Raw genomic sequence first — 21,915 nt, 5'->3', positions numbered from 1 at the left:
CTGCAAGTATTGCAAAACCATGCAGTTCGGGTGGTCATAATAGTGACTAGAAGAGAATATATGTCGGAGAATAGGTGGTGTCCACAGCTCCCAATAGTATACCGGATCCAATTCAAGCTCAACGCTATGGTGCTTAAGCGAAGCCTAACGCAGCAAACGGCTGAGAGAATTACCCGAGCTACCAAAGCTCAGCGTTTGATCTGCCCTAGAAGTCAGAGAGTAAGAGGCAGTGGCCGCTCCTTCCCGGTGCAGGCCACGTTGGCCTGGAATGCCTTACCTAGTGATCCACAGCTTGAAACAAATCTACTTTTATTTTGCAAAATGTTGAAGACCCTCTTCTTTCCTTCAATTCTGACATTACATGGCCTCATGTTGGCAATCCCTGCCTGTGATTGTCTTGTTCTCTGCTGTGTATGTCTTTTGATGCGCGTTGACGCCTGCGGGCTTAGGCGCGTTACAAATATAAAGAGAATAGAATAGAACAGAATGCTCTAAAAAAGGGACGCTCAACCATAATAATTCTCTGTGGCCCACAGAACTGGGCCAATGCTAGATCCTGCGTCATGTGCAAAGTATCTGGAGGGGATCTTGAACTTCATCCCCACATCAGCCTCCCTCTCTCATCTCAACATCAAAGTTGTGCAGTGCAGTTGAGAATGCATTGGAGGATGTTTCCTTACTTATCTATCTTCAAGGGGTTAGGCATGAAGTGTCATTAATTTGGTTCATCCTTCGCTATGGACACAGGATATATTTCCGGCATCCTCGGAGTCCTTCTGAGGTGAGTGTAACACCTACAAATGTATGCAGCTGACCTACTGGTGAAAATTAACCCTAACAGATCCATCCCCCCAGTTTTAAGGTCTATCAGTTGGCTGTAAACAGAATAGCTCTTGCAATTCCCTATTGCAAATCAAGCCTTTCACTAGAGCACTTTGGATTTTTTGTTAAAAAGAAAAAAAATGCTTGGGTAGAAGGCTCTCCAGTCAAGCTAACGTCTCAGAATTACTTGGACGGTACGTGATGCACAACGGGACACTGTAGAGATGCACAAGCAATACAAAAATATAGTCTTAGATTAATAACTTAAAATTGAAGTTACATTGATTATCAGAAAAACAGGAAAGTGGGTGTGAACTGGATTCTTAAATGGAAGTAAAGTCTACTCAATATTTATCCTCATTTAGACGTGCCCAAAGACCTTTCGTTTGGGGAACTTTCTATCTCTGCTGGGTCCAGGCTAGCAGAGGCTATCTCCACTCACCCTTTCGTGTGGGGAACTCCGTCCTCGCCTTGCGCTCTCTATGGTGCTCCTCGGAGTCTCCAGCTTTGTAGGATACTGGCTTCGGTATTCCACCGCACAGCTGCCTACGGAATCCGCATCAAACATTGACCAGCCTCCTCTCGGCAGCTCAGCGGCAATGGAGCAAACTTATGAACTTCCCAGGCTCTGCCGGTGTCGAACATTTTAGGGAAGTGGCATTGAAAGGATATTAAAGGAATGGTTTGCCCAAAAATGTTTATTTCAAAAATAGATAGGCAACATAAAAAAAAACGATTGCCGTTTTTTTTTTTCTCGAAGTCCCTATGTAAAATTTTGAGCAATTCAAGCTCAAAAATTGAAAAAGCAAGCACATGGGCGCATCCATTTTGTGAAATGGCTGCCCGCCTGTGCTGGCTTTTGCGGCACTAATGAAGGAAAAGCCAGCCAGCTGTAGTAAACAAAAGCTACCACTGGGTGGCTTTTCCTTCATTCTTTTCCTCCGGGACTCGGAGGACGCGGACCGGAGACTACAGGCAGAAAAGCGGCAGCTGCATCTCGGTAAGTGCTATTTATTTTTTTTAAAAAATAAGCACTAGCTGCATTTTTTTTCCTAAGTTTTCCGGGCTGTAGTAGCCCGGAAAACTTAGAAATAAAACTGCAGCTTTAAAAACATTGTATTTATGTTTGCGGTCGCTTTTGAAGCGACCGCAAACATAAATACAACGTTATTGTATTTGAAAACGCTGCGGTTTTCCTTTCTAAGTTTCTCAGGCTCCTCCGAGCCTGAGAAACTTAGAAAGAAAAACCGCAGCGTTTTCAAACACAACCGCGTTGTGTTTCTACCTAAATCTGCTTTCCCATTTGGGGCTAGAGCCCCAAATGGGAAAGCAGATTTAGGCAGAAACACTGCAGCATTTAGCATTGCGGAAAACCACCGCGTAGTGTTTCTGCCTAAATCTGCTTTCCCATTTGGGGCTTTAGGGCTCCCCACGGGGAGCCCTAGAGCCCCAACTGGGAAAGCAGATTTAGGCAGAAACACAGCGGCATGTAAACACAACCGTGTTGTGTTTCTGCCTGCCTTTGCTTTCACTTTGGGTCTCTGGTGCTCTCCTGGGGGAGCACCGGAGACCCAAAGTGATAGCCACGGCAGGGAGAAACACAATGCGGTTGTGTTTGAAAACACTGCGGTTTTTCTTTCTGAGTTTCTCAGGCTCCTCCGAGCCTGAGAAACTTAGAAAGAAAAACTGCAGCGTTTTCAAACACAACCGCGTTGTGTTTCTGCCTAAATCTGCTTTCCCATTTGGGGCTTTAGGGCTCCCCACGGGGAGCCCTAGAGCCCCAAATGGGAAAGCAGATTTAGGCAGAAACACTGCAGCATTTAGCATTTCCCATTTGGGGCTCTCGGGCCCACCGTGGGGAGCCCGTGAGCCCCAAATGGGAAATCAGATTTAGGCAGAAACACTGCGGCATGTAAACATAACCGCGTTGGGGAGCACCGGAGACCCAAAGTGATAGCCACGGCAGGCAGAAACACAACGCGGTTGTGTTTGAAAATGCTGCGGTTTTTCTTTCTGAGTTTCTCAGGCTCCTCTGAGCCGGAGGAGCCTGAGAAACTTAGAAAGAAAAACCGCAGCGTTTTCAAACACAATAACGTTGTATTTATGTTTGCGGTCGCTTCAAAAGCTACCGCAAACATAAATACAACGTTTTTAAAGCTGCGGTTTTATTTCTAAGTTTCCCGGGCTCCTCCAGCCTGGAAAACTTAGAAAAAAAAACACAGCTAGTGTTTATTTTTATTAAAAAAATAGCACTTACCAAGATGCAGCTGCAGCTTTTCTGCCTGTAGTCTCCGGTCCCCGTCCTCCGCGTACAGCACCAATGAAGGAAAAGCAACCCAGTGGTAGCTTTTGTTTACTACAGCTGGCTGGCTTTTCCTTCATTAGTGCCGCAAAAGCCAAAGCGAGCACAGCGGCGGGCATCCATTTCACAAAATGGATGCCCCCATGTGCTATCTTTGAGCTTGAATTGCTCAAAATTTTACATAGGGACTTCGAGAAAAAAAAAACGCCAATCGTTTTTTTTTTTTATGTTGCCTATCTATTTTTGAAATAAACATTTTTGGGCGAACCATTCCTTTAACATTGCTACCTTGCAAAAAGCAGATTGTTTTTGCCGGCGGAGGCCTGTGCCACAGAGTACGCCTGTACCGGCACTGGTGGTCAGCAGCTCCCAACACCAGCTTGGATATTCCTCTCGAATGGGACCTCAGTTTAGTTAGGCCTCCTCCTTCAGTTCCAGCCTGTGATGTGGTCTGGCATTTCTGAAAGCCTACAGGAGGCGATGGGGCAATCAAGACACAGTAGAACTTAGGCAACAACCATTGTGGGTCAGAGTAGGTTTTTCCCACACTAAAGACAATGTAGGAGGAGTGGCATTCTCACACATCATGGTGGAACCCTAGAGCTCCCTCCCCAAGGGAATCCACGCAACAGAAGATCCCCTGGCTTTCAGGAAACCCTTGCAGCCAATTGAACATTTCGAGTGAGCAAGCCAACCATGGGACCACCCTAGTAGCCAACCATGAATGTAACGAATGCACGTCTCAGACTATCAACTGGACCCAACAGCCTCCTTCTAGCATCTACACCCTACTACGCTGAAATACACCATATGCACGTATACAGGGTAAGACCAAAGACCACCCTCTACAGAGTCCAATCACAACACTACACTTCATCAACCAACATACATACCTCACTCCCAGGCAAAGCACCCCTAAACCTTGAGCACTCTTCCCGCCAGAAACAAAGCTTCTTTGCCATTTGCCCAGGTGAATCACACCAAGAAACAGGTGTTCACACAGGGTCCGGGTACTGTTGATCTGCGCGCTTCAACACAACAACAAAGCTACTGTGCCCCTCCCTCTCCTCCACTAAGCTAACCCCTGCCATGCCTTTTCAGATTCACGAGAGCGCCTGGAGACCATCCAAATGGCAGCAGTGCAATATAACATAACATCTAGATGCCATGACAACTCTGCCAACCCCCCAACTCTGCCTAGTAACGTGTGAGCATCTTTGGGCGTGTGATCTGCTAGGAACATAGGGAAGGGAAGGAGCACATATGGGGTTCATCACCTGGGGGGGGGGGGTCTCAGACCTCCTCTCCCCTCTTACACTGCATTATGGAAGCATAGCTTAGACAAGCAAGTCTCAAACACGTTTACATACAGTTTCCAAACGTCCTTGTCTTCTTTCATTTGAAACAGATGAACTCTCCAGGTTTATACCAGCAAAGAAGTATACTATATCTGTAAAGTTTATAACAAGAGTAAATAGTCTTGGCTTCAAGTTGCGTGACATTTTCCACAAATACAAGGGGACTGCATTCTTTACTGCAAGGCTTTAGCAAGTTTAAAAAATAGACATCTATATTTTTGTCGGCTTTTAAAATGTCCCTCTTGCAGGCCCCAAAGTTACACTGGCTGTAAACAAGGGCAGTATTTTAAACATGCCTGCAACTTGCGCATCGCCACCCTTTCAAAGTAACCGACGGTGGTCTGTCTCTAGCAAAAGACCAGCCGAGCCAACCTGCAATGCACTAGACATGCGGCTTTGCAGCACAGACTCGCATAACACGGCCAACGTGCCTTGGGCTAGCCATGCGGCTTTGCAGCACAGACTCGCATAACACGGCCAACCTGCCATGGGCTAGCCATGCGGCTTTGCAGCCTGCCATGGGCTAGCCATGCGGCTTTGCAGCACAGACTCACATAACACGGCCAACCTGCCATGGGCTAGCCATGCGGCTTTGCAGCCTGCCATGGGCTAGCCATGCGGCTTTGCAGCACAGACTCGCATAACACGGCCACCTGCCATGGGCTAGCCATGCGGCTTTGCAGCACAGACTCACATAACACGGCCAACCTGCCATGGGCTAGCCATGCGGCTTTGCAGCACAGACTCGCATAACACGGCCAACGTGCCATGGGCTAGCCATGCGGCTTTGCAGCCTGCCATGGGCTAGCCATGCGCTTTGCAGCACAGACTCACATAACACGGCCAACCTGCCATGGGCTAGCCATGCGGCTTTGCAGCACAGACCCGCATAACACGGCCAACCTGTCATGGGCTAGCCATGCGGCTTTGCAGCACAGACTCACATAACACGGCCAACCTGCCATGGGCTAGCCATGCGGCTTTGCAGCCTGCCATGGGCTAGCCATGCGACTTTGCAGCACAGACTCACATAACATGGCCAACCTGCAATGGGCTAGCCATGCGGCTTTGCAGCCTGCCATGGGCTAGCCATGCGGCTTTGCAGCACAGACTCGCATAACACGGCCAACCTGCCATGGGCTAGCCATGCGGCTTTGCAGCACAGACTCGCATAACACGGCCAACCTGCCATGGGCTAGCCATGCGGCTTTGCAGCACAGACTCACATAACACGGCCAACCTGCCATGGGCTAGCCATGCGGCTTTGCAGCCTGCCATGGGCTAGCCATGCGGCTTTGCAGCACAGACTCACATAACACGGCCAACCTGCCATGGGCTAGCCATGCGGCTTTGCAGCACAGACTCGCATAACACGGCCAACCTGCCATGGGCTAGCCATGCGGCTTTGCAGCACAGACTCACATAACACGGCCAACCTGCCATGGGCTAGCCATGCGGCTTTGCAGCCTGCCATGGGCTAGCCATGCGGCTTTGCAGCACAGACTCGCATAACACGGCCAACGTGCCATGGGCTAGCCATGCGGCTTTGTAACACGGCCATGCTACTTCCAACATCCCTCTCCAGGGTGCCGATGCGGGAAAGCGCATAATGTGCATGTCGAGCTAAAAGGCACAGAGCAGCCTGCATCCGTATTGTGGGCCAGCCCTTGCAGGAGAATTGCCCGAATTCTGTCTCCGTTGTCATGATGGTATCGCGCGCGTCCACATGACGTCCACATGCGGAGGAGCTTCACTGAGCTGTGTTCCCCGTGTTCTTTAAAATGCAGAACATGCTCTTCAGGGAGTGTGGATGGTTATATTTGTGAACTGCTGATTTGCTTCGCGCATACATTAATGTGAAGCACGCATGCATTACTCACGCGGCATAAATACCCGCCTAACCTTCTGAAGTGGGGGTGGGGTGTCATGTCTAATAATGTGGGCATTCGCAGGACCCTGCAGGTCATGCACAAGCCTGGATTGGTGGCCTTGGCAGATTCATTTCACTTCTAACATGGGGTCCCTCTTTTGGTAGCGGGTGCCGCCTTTCTTGCTTCTCCGACCGTCCCCCTCCCCACCCCCTCCCTCAGCATTCTTTTTTCCGCCTAGTATTACTCATACCCCAAACGATTTGCACAGCTGCCAAGGTAGCTTTTGTGCACCTGGAGCAGTAAAGCAAAATAATTGACTTTGAAAGCCAGCTGACACTGTAAATACCTTCTCGAAGCCCCGTGAAATCGCTGTGATTTTCAGGAGCAAAACACCAGGGAAGTGTCAAAAGAAAGAACAACAGAGACACGTCCGAGGGAAGGAGGCGGGGGGGGGGGGGGGGGTGGGGGGGGAGAGGGTGGTGTTAAGAAGAACCTGCACACGGGTTCAAGAAAAATCGGAGGCCTTTATTCTCCGCACACTGGCGATTCTTATGGCAAACGCCCGTGACGCGTCCTTGCAAGCCCAGGCGTTTTAGGTTACACATAGCTTGCTGGCCTGTCAGAGAGCAGAGCTATCTCTCATGCTACAAAGATCTTGCTGGCTCAGAGCCATCACCTGCGTGACCCAGATGTCATCATTCCAGGCTTGAGAGAGCAGAGCCATCTCTGAGCTTTCAAGTATCTTACTGACCAACTCCCAGTATAGCTGAAAATCCCTTCACTTACACATGTTTTGGATTTCGACTCCCAAGAACCACAACCATACACGCCAACATTATCCATTCGGGAGATGCTAGCCCAGTCGACATATACATGAGAGCTGAGAGCTTCAGACTTTAGAAAAAAGCCTTGACTTCCAGTGCTCTGGGGTTAGCAGGGGACAATAGGCAGCCCTGCCACGGCCCCATCTCGGGCACAATTGTTGGAGGCTTCATGGGGCTCAGCTCCGTCTAGCACCGGCCCACTTAAAGGCCTGCAATTGCAAGAAAAAGGAGGGGGCAGTTTGTAAAGGCGGAGGGTGCAGGAGACTGCGAGAAGGGTAAATGTGTCATCACCAAATACATTAACTTCGCAAAATGCATGAACGTACAAATGCCAAAGAAACGCATCAATAAACATAGTGGGACCTGGGGGGGTTCAGAGAATAACCTTTCTTTCTGAAGGTAAGCCAGCTCTTGAGAAGCTCAGACACTCTGCTCCCACCGCTAATGTTTAAAACTTGCGAGTAAAATAAAAAAACAGCCTGCCTTTTCGAAACAAACTGGTTGTGTTTACCTAGAGTACTGGCGCTGTGTGCGGACGCGCGTGTGGTGGAGGAGCCCGCATGGTTGTGAACATGTGTAGATGTTAAATATGCGGATTCTCCAGGTGAGAACTCTAAGAGGAACTCATCAAGCTGCATTTTTGAGCACTCGATTTGTCATGACGGCGGCCATCTTTGAGTTTGAATCTCGTTATAGATCACACAGCAATACTGTATCTCCCGCAGCTGCCGAGGCAGATGGCTTATAGGGAAATTGCTATATGTGTAAAAGTCAGTCACCTCGGAATAGAACTTCGGGATCCAGGGAATTCAGTAGGGCCGAGCCAAGCCTGGAGGTGAGGCCTGGCTATAGGAGCCCACCATGGGCCCAGCCAAGAGCGCGGCCATATAAATCCTGGAATGGAATACTTCAAGGCCACCTACCCAGTGTCATTTAAATTGTGATGAAAGGATGTAAAGGAAGAGTATGCAAGAGATCTTCAAAGGAAACCTTATTATTCTGCACACTTAGGCTTCTGTTCATTACATTTGAACGCTTCCATACACATTGTATTCAACTCAAGCATGTGGATTTTATGTTATTGTATTTTGGGATACTGTGGGAAAAAGTGGTTCTGCTTCCCCATGCAGTCGGCACATTTCGACACCACACTAGCGATCACTGAATTATAAACATCTGGCCAGCGGAAGCCGCAACATTAAACAAATCTGTCTCAAAGCTCTGCGCATGCTCGACTGGTTGATTTCCTTGCCATTTTACTGCAAAACCGTGCAGAACTCCGCTGCATGTGACCACTTTAAGGCACTGGTTTTTCATCTACGCAGCGCCTCCATTCCTACTTCCACTTCAAAATCCTACCGTATCATACCTCGATCGAGCCATAGGAACACTTGGCCATCTCTCCTCTCAGCGTGCCACTTTCTAGGTGTTCACAGCAGTGCACCCACCTATTTGCCAGTCACTCCTACACAAGTGCTCACTCCTTCTCCTCTCCCCTGCCACTGAATTGTGAAACAGGTGAGCGTTTGCCCATTTTCTTTTCCTCATATGTGCTATAGTTTTCAGCCTCCATACCTGTGCATTTCTTTTGATTTTGCCCACGATGCTGCAGTCCAGGAATAGGGAACTGCGGGCAAAAATCGAAAGAAATGCATAAATAGAACAAAATGGCGTATCGACTGCCGGTGGCACTCAGGCCGCCATTTATTTTATTTCTGGCCATTTATTTTGATTTTGCCCGTGTAGCTGCAGTCCAGGAAGAGGGGACTGCAGCAGTGCAGGCATAATCAAAAGAAATGCACAAAAAGAAAAGAAATGGCGGCCCAAATTTCTTTTCTTTTCTTTTTTGTGCATTTCTTTTGATTTTGCCCATGCCGCTGCAGTCCCCTGTTCCTGCACTGCAGCAGCACGGGCAAAATGAAAAGAAATGCTCATAAAGGAAAAAAGAAAAATGGCCGCCCGAGTGCCGGGAGGAAGAGGCGAGGAAGGCATAGGGTGGGAGAAGAAACATACCTGGTCTGTGGTCACCGCAGCCGCACTCCTGTCCAATCGCCTGCACCGCCCAGCCGCATCATGCTGGAAACAACCTTAAAGAGATTATAGGGAAAAAGGGAAAATGCTGCTCCCATCACTCCCTTTAAGACTGCACCAGTGACTCCCTGTTCTGCCCCCAGCCAATCGTGTTGTGTGGGGGCGGGACAGGAAGTTGTGGCTCGTGTGGGTGGTCTGCCAGTTATGCAGCATACGCTGCCTCCATTTTCTTTTGCTTTCTGCTTTTGTCTTTGCCGGGATCCATAGGTGTGCTATGTATCCGGAGTAGGCCTGTGACATCTGGGGGACCGGCCCTAAACGAGGGTCGGGCTGGAGCCCCCTTTTCTGCCTGGGCCGGCCCGGGCCTCGCCAGGCTCCCCCACCTCTACCTGGGAGTTATGCATGATGCAATTGACTCTGTCCCAGTCCTATACTTGCTGCATTGTCTCCCCGCTCTAGATCAGGCCTCACAGCTTCTGCTTTTGAAGGCATCAGTGAAAAGTGCCATTCACTACCAGTTCAAGTAAAGGTGGCTGCCTCAAACAGCAGTTGTGAACATGGGCGCAGTACTGACTTCTCAAGAGGCTTACCCACAAGACCACTTGAACACCTAGTCAGGACATCTGGGAATTTGCTTTATAATGATTATACTGTGAAGAAAATATTTGAGTACAGCTTTGTAGGTTTAAAAGTTGTGCACCTTTTATACTTTGCTTGAAACATTATAGGAAACGCTTCTCTTCGGTTATTCTGCAGGTTTTCATAATTAATCGCCTGAACGGGAAACGTTTATTAATGGGGGTGCTGACAAACAGCTCCTGTGTCACCCACTCCCTCACCTGCCTCAGCCCCCCGTGCCGTCCACTGCACCCCCTGAGACCCCTGCTTGTGGGATCCGGCAGATCATAATTTCCATTTCCAGCACTGTCTTTGGTACCTCAGAGGTGGAGCTATACAGACTCTTGGAATTGCACAGGAATTCTCCAGCACCACCAGTCGCTGCTGAACAGATAGGGCCCAGGCAAGGCAACCCTAAAAGCCTAGTTGTACCCATAACCTGGGTCGGTCAGGAGTTTGTTTTTGGGGACTTTCTGCTTTCTCACCTCCAAAGCGAATGAACTGAGCTAATAACATGATAGAAGAGACTTTGCTATTCTAGTCCTCTTTGGGGCGATGAGTGTGAATGGATGTAGCCACACAATCATATGTTATAAAAAGGTTGGATTAAAACTCACAGAATCTCTATCTTTGAGCCCGTTGCCTTACAGCTGGTGTCTGCAACCTGCAGCAGTACAGATCTTTGGGACTGCGACTCCCAAGGTGCCTCACCATTGACTATGCAGGGTAGGGCTGGTGGGAGTTGTAGTCTAAACTAGCTGGTTAGCCAAAAGTTGCAATCCCCTGCCTTACATCCTTAAACATGCCAATTCCCAACTTTGTAATACATGTAATCATCTACAACACCCGTTCCTTAAAGAACTAAGAACAACTCCCCCTCATTGGCCACTAGCCTCGCCACCCCCAGCCTTCCTCTTCCTTGGCAGACACTGCAGGATCTCTTTCTGATTAACCCTCAATCCTATTGCTGGCGCTTGTGCCACCGTTCCCCGTCTTTAAGTGTGGCAGCCATTGTGCACATTCCTGCCTGACCTCCCCCTTCTGGTCTACAGGTCCACTGTGTCACCCTCTCTGAGCAAGGCCACAATGGACCTTTAGCTTCCGGTTACCTGTGATGGCTTCCTTTCCAAGCACCTTATCAAAACGGGATAACCCCCAGCTGACAGCAAATGTAACACCACCCCCGAACTGAAGGCCTAACACAAAAACAACACTTGCAAACGTCCTCCCCTGTTTGACTGTCTCTGCAAGTAGTGCTAACCCCACACCACCCAATGATCCAAGCCAAAAGTCAACTCAACAGTAGACCTTGGAAGCGCGCAACACTACGCCGAGCGCAGCTCTGCCACCAGCATCACGGCCTGCGTGAACCCCCTCCCGACACTGGAGGCTGGGACACTGTTCCTGCCACCAACTCCCAACAACCCCATTGGGGAGAAGAACACCTCTACTCCCCCCAGGCCCGTTTTGAAGCTCTTTGGCCTACTGCGACCCATCTAGTGCTGGAGGTTGGTGGATGGCTGCACCAGCGCTGACGTCTTTTCCATTTCTTCCCCAGGATGCCTAGCAGCGGGAAAATGATGAACGCAGCCCACATGCCAGGACAGATGCATCAGGAAGACTCGGAGCGGAAGCCGGACGCTCGCTCGTCGGTGTCGGATCTGGTGAACTCTCTTACCAGCGAGATGCTCATGGTGAGTAAACGTATGATGATGATATTATGTCTTGCCCTGGCCAGTTGCCATGGCACAGATTTGGGGAGCACCGAAGAGCCCTGGGACCACCATCTATAAGGAGGTGGCATTTTCCCACTTGCATAAGGTACACTGGGTATAAGGAGCCCAAGGTGGAGGAAGAAACGTGTACTCATCACAGATAGGAAAAGCATTAACTGAACACACAGGGGTTCTGAAGCTAGTACAAGGAGATTGACCCTTTTCTTATTCACCCGAAACTAAACCTAGCAAAACAAACACTTGACAAAAGCCAGCTGTGGGGAGGCAAAGTTAACAAGCCATGGCAGTGTCCTGCATCAAAGGGAGGTTTGGCATTTGAAGACAACTAGCAGATCCAGAAATCTAAGGGTGAAGTAGCAACACGCTCCAGACAAACCATTCCCCAGACAGCAGGCGCAAGAGCAAACTAAGTAACCAAGGGATCCAATTGACCTGGAGTGGGGAATTCCCAAACTGTGTGGGCCAATGGGAGACGCCCTTTGGTCTTGCATGATTAACTGCCTCAGGCCGTAGGGGAAGTCAAAAGAATACTTAATTGTTTCGCTGGATTTCCTTCCTGGAATTTGTCAAACTTTGGCTGGATTGTGTCAATTCTTGCCGGGTTCCCGTTTAGGAAAATGTCATTCCTTAGCTCGATTCCCTGCCGGAATGTGTCAATCCTTAGCTGAATTTCCGCCCAGAATTTGTCAATCCTTAGCTGGATTCTCTTCCTGGAAGTTGTCAAACCTTAGCTCGATTCCCTTCTGGAATTTGCCATTCCTTAGCTGGGTTCCGTTCCGCAATTTGTCAATCCGTACCTGAATTCCTTTCCTGTAATTTGTCAATCCTTAGTTGAATTCCCTTCTGGGAATGTGTCAATCCTTAGCTGGATTCGCTTTCTGGCTTGAGACCTACTGTCATTTTAAAACCTTGGCAGTTGTGGATCCTGAAGCAGAATTGAGTTATGGGTATGGTTCCCCCGAAGTCTTGCACACTTCAATACAGGACAGTATATGGAGCGGGTGGCTCCTTCCAGGATCCCCACAATCTTTGCAGCTCTGCCACAATGGCTTCAGATTTCTAATCCTGGCATCACTTATTCCTGGAGTGTCTCCTGCTAAGAGAGTCAGGGAGCCCTGTCCCTATATGGTGCCTCCCGCAAACACAGAGAAGGGTCCATGAAACATCTCCCGCCCTGAGGGACACGGGGTCGCCCCTGGCAGGCCTTCCTAGCACTCCATCATACTGTGAGCGACAGGGAGAGCCGAGCATCAGAGCCCCCTAAGGACCCCTGCAGTACATCCTGAGTGCAGAGATGGTGAGTCTGCACACTCGGTGCCACCCGACGCATCCACAGTGCCTCCCGCTGGACCAGGTCGAATGCTCCTTAAGCCAGTGCTCCTTTGCAGAGGGCTCAACTTTCAAACATTGTTTTTAGACAAGCCAGGCTATTACAGACCTATTACACGCCTATTATTTGCTGTATTTAAAGTATTATTTCCAGAATACATACAGGCACTTTTAACATGTATACCAATTACAAAGAGATGCAGAGTGGCTATAGAATATGTTTGGGAAATTTTGATCTTATCATATGGAAATGTGTTTCTTTCAGGATGATCGGGATTCAAAATAACATTGTGGGTAATCTCAGGTCCGGCCGTAGGATTTGCAGAGCCAGAGCCATATGGGGGCCCCCAATTTGCATATGCAGTGACATCACAGACAATGACACCACTTTGTGCTGTGCTGTATATGAATGGTCATTGTTATTATTGCCTATCTGGCAGTATCACGAGTGTGAGCTAAATCAGTTTTGGAGACTTCTAATTCTGGCAGGGAACCCTCTGTGAAATGAAACGATTTGCCCAGGAGCACACACTTTGGTTAAATGACGAGGCAGGGATCTGGGGACAGTCTGCAACTCAGGCACTTGAGAACGCGTCTGCCAGCTGTAGTTGATAGACACCTTGTTTGTGACCATTCTTTTTGCACCTTTAGCTTGAAAACAACATCTGACTTTGGAATGCAGTGCAACACAAATATGACTATGTTTTGCTAACTGAAGTTAGTGTCGCTTTTGCAGCGGTTTCAGATAGTTCATATACTTGGCCATTTATTCAAACAAGCAGTGTGGTTTTTAATTCACAATCTACAGCTGATGATGTGTTTGTTCCCCCTGTCACAAATATCCCAGCAATGCCACTTACCTATGTCACCTGATGCCAGGGCATGGATTGGGCCTGGGGCAGATAGGCAAATCTGCCTCTCCTGCAACATTGCCTTGTAACACCATTTAAATAGATCCTATATATAACGGCGCGGTCTTGGGGCTGTGAGAGTAAGCAATTTCACAGGACTTCAAATATTTACAAAATGAGCACATTCCCAGGACCAGTGAAAGCAAGCAATCTCTCCAGTGTCCAGGGCAGCAACTGCCTCGCCCCAGACATCATGGGCAAATCATCACGCCTCACTTGCCCATTCCTCCTTTGCCCGCCTCACCCCCATATTAACTTTCACTAACACTGTTTTATAAAGATAACTTGAAAAGTACTCATATTAAAGTACTCTTAGATATATGTAAATCAGTAGAGAAATATGTTAGCAGTGCAATCGTAGAGTTGTATTCCCCCATCTTGAATTGAAGACTACAGATACCAGAAGGCAATTCAGAGGAAGGCTAAATAAAGAAAATGGCCTGTGGGTTTAGTGACTGTACTTTCCACACTTAGACTCACACCAAAAGGAAATAGGGGAAAAGGTAAACCTGGTTGATACACATTGTCTGGCAAAGGCAGGCCTTACATATGATTTGAGAAAAATGTGACAATCTACAAAAAAGTTATTGTGTTTTGGTCTGTCAAATAAGAACACGTGAAAATAAAGGGACAGTTAAAACCTTTGTGTGTGACAAATGGCAATAGACTACTCCATAGATTTGAGCAGCTACCAGGGACTGTGTGTGTGCTTTCAGAATACAAATACCCAGGCATTCCTTATCAACAAGACGTTAATAACTCTTGCCTGAAACAACGCTTCATTAAATTAACTATCCCTTTTAAATTGCGTTCACTTTTAATGCTCCACCAAAACCAAGAGTGACAAGTAGTCAAGTACTTGTAAGATGTGTCTCCACATCGTCACAGCTGGGGTGTGTGTGGGGGGGGGGGGTGAGTGACCGCACCAAAAAGAGGCTGCCTGAAAGCAGCGCCTCCCATGCACAGTAGAATGTGCGTTACTCCGAATGGAGGCGGCAGTTGGTCGCTGCAGAACCCCCGTGAGCGTGGGGCCCTGGGCTATGGCACAGGCTGCCCATGCCCAGGGCCGGCCCTGGTAATCTATTCAGGAGACTTGCTGGGTCACCACTGGGAGACTTGGGCTGTGCGCCTGTAGCATTACACCTTGGACTGGAAGCATCTAGAGGGCAGAGAGGTGGGCCTACCTGGGACAGAGGGTCCCCTGTCCTGGCATTATGGTGTACAGTAGCTCTTGATGGTTGGCATGCAGAGCCCCAAAGACTGCCACTACATTGTTTGCGTGCGCAGCTCTGCTCGAGCTTGTCTAGCCTACGATGGTCTCTTTGAGCTGTATAGCCTGGGGAAACGGCAGAGGCATCACTGCAGAGGAGAATTTCTTCTCCCACCAAGTATGCCGTGGAGTAACAAGCGACCAGAGTAGGCTCTGGGAAAAAATAGGAGTTGTATTTACTGGTAGGCCAGTAGGGGCTAAGGAAGATTGAGTCATGTCTGCAGGATTCTGGCATGTGACTGGTTATTCATTTGCCCTACACCCACCTTGCAAGGCAATAACCAACATATTGGAAAACGTTGTCATTCTACCTGACATATGATTGGCTCAGCCCTATCAGCCTTCCAGAGGGACCGAGCGCTGTCTGAAAAGGCCTCGGCTTCCCTATAGGTCAGTTTGCCTCCGTGTGGAGCATTTCAAACAGCCAATGGGTTAGCCTCGTTGCATCTCTCTTCACGTTGTCGGTTTCCCTCTCCCTTCTGTTGCGGTGGCACTAAACACTCGTCGTCATCCATGCACCTCATAGAAACACAGAGCCATTTTCCCTTCAACCTTCCTTTATTCTATCTACCTCATAACTGCTTTCCCTCTTCCCTTGCCCCCTCCCTTTCCTCCCGCTTCCCACTCCCTCTCATGGTCTTGAGCTCCCCTCTTAAAGGGGCTCTGTCCTTTTTCCCTTACAACACCTTCTAACTGAAAAGTGCACACAACATGAAATACACTGCATGTGCTGTCTCTGCCCGGAAGTAAGCACAACAGACAAAGAAAAGACCAATCAGCTTCATTCATGGGTGCGGGCGATGCTCAATGCTGTCTTAGCGGGGCACCCACAAACAAATAGGTATACAAAGGCATCCTGGGTTGCACTCGTGAGAAATGGCACCATGTGACCTTGAGGCTGTAATGCTAAGGAAGGGAACCCATGTAGTAATTATCATGTCGTCAGGGAGTGTACAAACGTCCCTGGCATTGCAGCGCGAGTCATGTGACTGCTTGCGAAGGTTGCCCGTGGAAGAGGGACAGAAACCAGGAGAACTGCTGAAGGGGCTTCTAGGATGGAAAATGAGAGATGCGGCGCATGGTAGGGTGCCCAGGTTTTAAAAACAAAAAACCGGAACAGGCACAATCATAAAAGTAGGACTACACCCCCACTCCCAATGGTGGGAAGAAACAGTAAATAAGAATGTCCAATTCCAGCACTGCTCCTGGTTATAAACTGTGCAGATGTGGCTGTCAAGGTGCCCATGTGAAAAACAAAGGAGCCTTTATGCCTTGCTATATTTCCGTTTTCCAACGCGACTACGTGGGGCAATCAGTTAATGTGTGTGGCTGTTACCTGACATGTTGGCGGTTCCGGACCATCACAGGGTAGCAGAGACGTGGGCTAAAATTATGAAACTACTAAAATGTTCATTTGGTTTATAAATGTTATCTTAAATTGTTGACCATTGTTAAGATGTAATCTTCAAGCTGGGGCTGTTCCACCGGTCACCCTCCCTTTCCCAAAAATAAAAAAAAAGCCCCAGAATGGAGGGACAGGGGGTCCAGTTCCAGGACAGTCCGGGCAAAGCCAGGATGTCTGTGCACCCTGGCACATGGGAGAGGATGACCCACTGCCAGCGCCCATGCAGCCGGCCGCATTGCAAAAGGAATCAACGTCTTTCTAGTTCTGGAAAGAAAACTCGTTACCCCAAAAAAGCCCCTCTGTTCCCAGCTCAGATTTTATTAATTTCCATTGATATTGCTTTCAGTCAAATGAGTCTGGAATTATAGATATGCAACTCTAATCATAGCAAATCTATTCCACTAAGACGCTCTAAGTGGCATGGGATAGAGGAGAGGGCGACTTGGCTTGGCTATGATGCAGTGCTTTATTTGTGGGGGTGTTTGCCAGGGCTCAGCCGTGGCACTTATTTCTGAGCCCCAGCACTTATTGCCTCAGACTCACTTTAATTGTGAAGTGGTGATGGTCAACAACACAATGAGCAGGTGCCAGCTGTGGTGTAACCCCAAATATGTCGACACTGTGGGGAGCAGCTATGGGTGCTGGCAGCAGTGGTGCCCACCCGTAGTGTCACAGGAGTGCTAGAAAATATTTGGGCCCTGGCACTTTTATTCCACTATGATGTGAGCTGGAACCCTAATGTGAAGTGTTCCCTATTGTTGGTCAGTGCCCAGTTACAACCTTTTGCTGCATACGGCCTCCTCATCTTCCCTCTCCCACCCCTTGTTCTGTGCCCATGGGCAATAGAATGCAAGATAAGTGGTATATGAAGGTGGCATGAGTCACGCATAGACAACCTGGGCCAAAGAAAGTACCGGAGGGCCCATTCTAGAGGCACCCTCCTTCACTCTGCACTCCACCAGAGACCCGAAAAGCAGAAAGATTATGTGCCCCCTGCTGAGAAGTTACAACATGGTTTCAGCCATCAATATTCAACTAGGCGAGTCACTGTGCTCAGGTGCACTGCCCAGCAGGCACGGGCACTGGGGCAGGCCGCTCTTGTCTGGCAGGGAAGGTGTCCCCCTGGTATGAGGGGCTGGAGTGGGAACTCTATGTCATCCATTTTGTGTTGGCAGCTCACGCAACAGAATCCAAGACTCCACCCAGTGCATGTCAGGGCAAACTGAGGCCATGAGTGCCAAGTAGCCCGAATCTAGTTTAGAGGGGATGTGGGCATGGGGTATGTGCCGGTTCCCCTGACCATGGGAGGGTGGAGGGGTGACAGTCTAGGATACAGAGAAGGGCACTACCTCTGTATGCCCCAACCTACTGAGAGGGATACAGAGAAACCGGGCTACGGAGAAACCCGCCCATGAACCAGAATTCAGATGGAAGGACACGCCAGGATTTGGGTGAAACATTGGCCGGGAAGAATAGGACCCCAGAATGAGAGGCGGCGCCCACATCATTTACTTGAGACTAAAGCATAATCAGTTTTCATTTCCTGTAACTCGGGGTAACTCCCAGCTTACCCCACTTGCTGAGTATACCGGGCAGCCTCTGCTCTGCTTCTTCACTTGGGGGCATAAGAAGTGCAGCCAGGCCCCTGGAAGCCTGAAACAGAGTGGGCTGGAGAAATATGGAAACCCACTGATACTCTATCCACCTCCATGGGAGGCTAGGAAGATAGCCCAGTGGGTTAATAGGTCGGAGCAGGCAGCTGCTTGAGGCTCAGGTACTTTTTGAGGGTGCAGGATAAACTGGAAGTGACTATTGCTAGCAGCATGTCGCTTTTGAAGTGTGAATGGTAGGTATTATAAATGGGAGTGGTGTATATTAAGCTCCATACTGTATGAAACAATGGCTACAAGCAGGTTACCTTATCATTCATTTTCTTCCAATGTGCATCTTCATCTTTTTTTTAGGAAGGTGCAAATAATGCTAAATAAAATGTTTTTACTTAAGATGATTCTAAAATAATTTTATATTTTTTCAGGTTGGTTTAGTATGTGATTTGTGTACTTTAAAAGTCATTTCTATAAAGCAGAATAACATTTCGACCATAGGAAATCAAACAGTAAAACATAGCTGTATCAACTAGAGACGGGAATATTTGTTGTCAAATGTCTACATTGCAGACTGAGCTCAGATCCCAGCTTCAACGTGTAACAAAAGTGTATGTATGATTGAGGGCAAATCATTTCATCTCACTATGTGTTCACCACCAAAGTTGGGAGTTCCTAGAAGCAAATCAGTTTGCAGTGAATGCTATTAAAAATGCACTACTGATTTACTAGACTATAGTGTACCAGTGGCAAAGTCAATAGTTATGGATTATGGATAGTGAAAATGTTTTCTTTGTTGCAAAGTATTCACCATAGAAAGACATGTGTTACAGTTGCTGTTGCTGATTGTTCAGGAGTTTCCATAAATTAAAAGAGACAAAAACATATTGACAGTTTTTAATAGCTGGCTAGAGGCTATTGGCTCTAGTGATACTTTAAATAGTGAGCAAAGCCTTCGAAAAAATAGATCACGCAGCAGCAATAACCACTGTGTGGCTTCGAAGAGCAGGAGAGATCACTTTAGACAATGAACATATAGAAGCGAATACTTGTTTGCAATATGTGTGCCTCTCTTGTTTATATTGCAAACATTTTGTAATATTGGGGCGTGGTTGCAGTGTTGCATTTACTACATGGAGGCACATTCCAGGGCTTTGGCCTGGGAGCATTATGGTCCTGAAACTGCCCTGTTGCCATGCCTGCTAAATTAATATATGTGCGTGCAACCTGCGGCTGACGTTTGAACTCTGGCATGGCTGACTTGCATTATATACACGCCCCCTCTACCGCAATGGAAACTTCTTTCACGTTCACCAATGCGTAGCCACCCCTTTGCCTCCAGTTACCTGTAGTGCCTGGCTACCGTGATATTTACATATGGAACTGAAAAGTTGTGCCAAGCGCTACGTCAACAACACATTATTATGGCGACCTGCGTGTTCGAGCTCCTCGGTGAACTATGGACAGCGCAGGGTCGCCCCCATGTGTAATTGTTCAGTAATGCACCCCCCAATGAGGACAAAAGCCTGGCATGCAGGAGACTAAGAAGGGATGTCACATGACGTCCTTGACAGGCGTGGGAGTTCCTCGTCCAGCCCTGTTTTCCTTTCTGCTGTGCGTAAACTTTTAGACACTCCCTTTCTGAGGTACCTTGGGCTCGTGGAACGCCATTTTTGTGAAGCACAGGCGTGTTTTGGTCATGTGCGCCTGTTACATATCTCAAGATGATGTATGTTAAACTATACCGTGTGTGGAAATTATTAGCACCCCTTGCTCTTTTTTCTTTATTTCCTCGCGACCATACAAAATGAGGAAAGCTAATCTAAAGAGCATACCTCTCAACCTTTTAATTCACTTGGGCGGCTGAAAAAGGAGAATTTTTTTCTGGGTTGGGAGGAGCCCATTGAAATGATTGGATGGGTACAGACATGCCAAGTTTCCTGACCAGGTAGGAGGGAGATTTTGTTCCAGAAAGCTGGAGAAAGGAATTTCCCCCATAGGATTGCATTGTGGTCTTCATTATATTAGGCTGGAGCGAGTGCTGGAATTTGTCGCCCTCTGCTGGAGACTCCCACAAGTTGCGGGAGACTTGGCATGACTGCGGGTAGGAGGCTAGGAACAAATTAATTCCAAGGAAGATACATACTTGCCAACATTCTGTGACCAAAAAGGGTTAGGATTTTTCAAGTTTCAAAAATAGAAATTAGCAAAATTGTATCATCGCAGGAAATGACATCACAGGAAATGTGACCCTGATCAGGTGACAAGAAATGTTTAACTGGGATTTTCAGATTTCTTGAGAAATCACATAACCAATGAGTAACCTGTGAGAATTGTGCTATGCCTTTTTAGTTTTGGCTATTTAAGGTGTTGCGCGCGCTTCCTGTAAGTCAACCATTGGCAAGGAAAGTGAGATAACTAGGAGAGACACATGGGCTATGGAGAAGGAAATACAGCCTGTGGGTGGTGTATCACTTTTTACCCACCCATCATCCCCCTTTGCGTGCCCCTCCCTGTGCAAAACACGGTTTCCAGTCAAAGGATCGACAGTGAAAGGGTCAACAGGTCAAAGGATCGACACCAAAGGGTCGACAGGTCAAAGGATCAAATTTTTTATTTTATTTGTTCACATTTTTTTTGCTAAAAACACTTTTTTTCCCTAAACGAAAACCTAAAAATATATCATTAATTTAAAAAAAATCGATCCTTTGACCTGTCGACCCTTTGGTGTCGATCCTTTGATCTGTCGACCCTTTATATTCGATCCTTTGACTAGTCACCCAAAACACACATCAATGGAATTTGTATAAAAAAAATGTATGCTCGAAGGTTTCCAAAATGTTTAATAAGTAGTCTATTGAAAGGCAGTGGCTTAATTGCAGCTGTAAACCAGCTCGTGGTGTGAGAAACATGTCTTGACAAAGTATACCTTCAGTCACTTGATTTATAAGGAAAAGTGTGTCCTTGCATCTGTTCCTTGCACTATATTACTGTTAAAAAGAAGCATTGGCAAATCCAGAAGTTTTTGATCTTTTATTGGCATTAGATAGGAATTTACCAGGCACAACCATAATGTGCCCAGTTATTAAAACCATTTTCCGTGTGTCATCTTTTAAGGGCAGGTAGTAGTACCATTATGGAAAAGCCTGAAAAGTGCCTCTGGCATGCATACAGAGCAGCCAAAACGATTGGCGCCACTGCTTGTTTTTGACCGGAATGTAGTTCAATGAACAAACATTTGCTTATAATCACATCTAACAGTGTGGGCTTTTGTATAGACATTAGTAGTATTTGCCAGGCACAGCCATAATGTGCCACGGTATTACCATTTTCCAACTGTTCCATTGTGGCAGTGCTTGAAAAGTGAAAATCACCTGTCTACAGAAAAGACAAAACATTCAGCTTTTACATTGCTTTTAAAAAATATATTATTTAGCAGGGAATCGAGATACAAACACAAGAAAACGAATGTAACCACAAGCTGTTTTGTTATATAACTACTCAAATAGCCTAAAACAATCCACCTCACAAACCTTAAAAGCAGAGAGAATAAAGACAATAACGACCCCAAGATAAGTGGGTAAGAAAAGAAAATGAGACTATCAGAAGTTCAAGCAAAAGAATTCTTTAATACACTGAATAAACATCAGTATATATAGCAAGGCGTAGTGGGTGCTATTAATCAGTCATACATCTTATCACAGGCAATAGTGTCAGGACATTCAGTTTACTGTGGTCGGCCGTAACCTCATGCATTCATATGTATTCATAAAATGTGCACTCCATCAACACACTATCTCAAAAGCAAACTAACACAAACACACACCCCTCCCC

General features: G+C 47.5%; 1 protein-coding gene across 3 annotated transcripts in view; it reads left to right on the top strand.

The window, feature by feature from the left end:
• SYT7 (synaptotagmin 7) overlaps positions 1–21,915 on the top strand; it is a 1,118,786-nt gene that overhangs the window by 948,059 nt on the left and 148,812 nt on the right. For all 3 annotated transcript variants that reach the window (XM_069623883.1, XM_069623885.1, XM_069623884.1), the window contains one exon: positions 11,385–11,520. In XM_069623883.1, coding sequence (XP_069479984.1) covers positions 11,385–11,520 — 136 coding nt within the window. The remainder of the gene's footprint in view (positions 1–11,384; positions 11,521–21,915) is intronic.

Source organism: Ambystoma mexicanum, chromosome 11 (genome assembly GCF_040938575.1).
Source record: "Ambystoma mexicanum isolate Mex_15411 chromosome 11, UKY_AmexF1_1, whole genome shotgun sequence".
In the NCBI taxonomy this organism is placed as follows: Eukaryota; Metazoa; Chordata; class Amphibia; order Caudata; family Ambystomatidae; genus Ambystoma; species Ambystoma mexicanum.
This window is presented reverse-complemented; position numbering and strand designations above follow the sequence as displayed.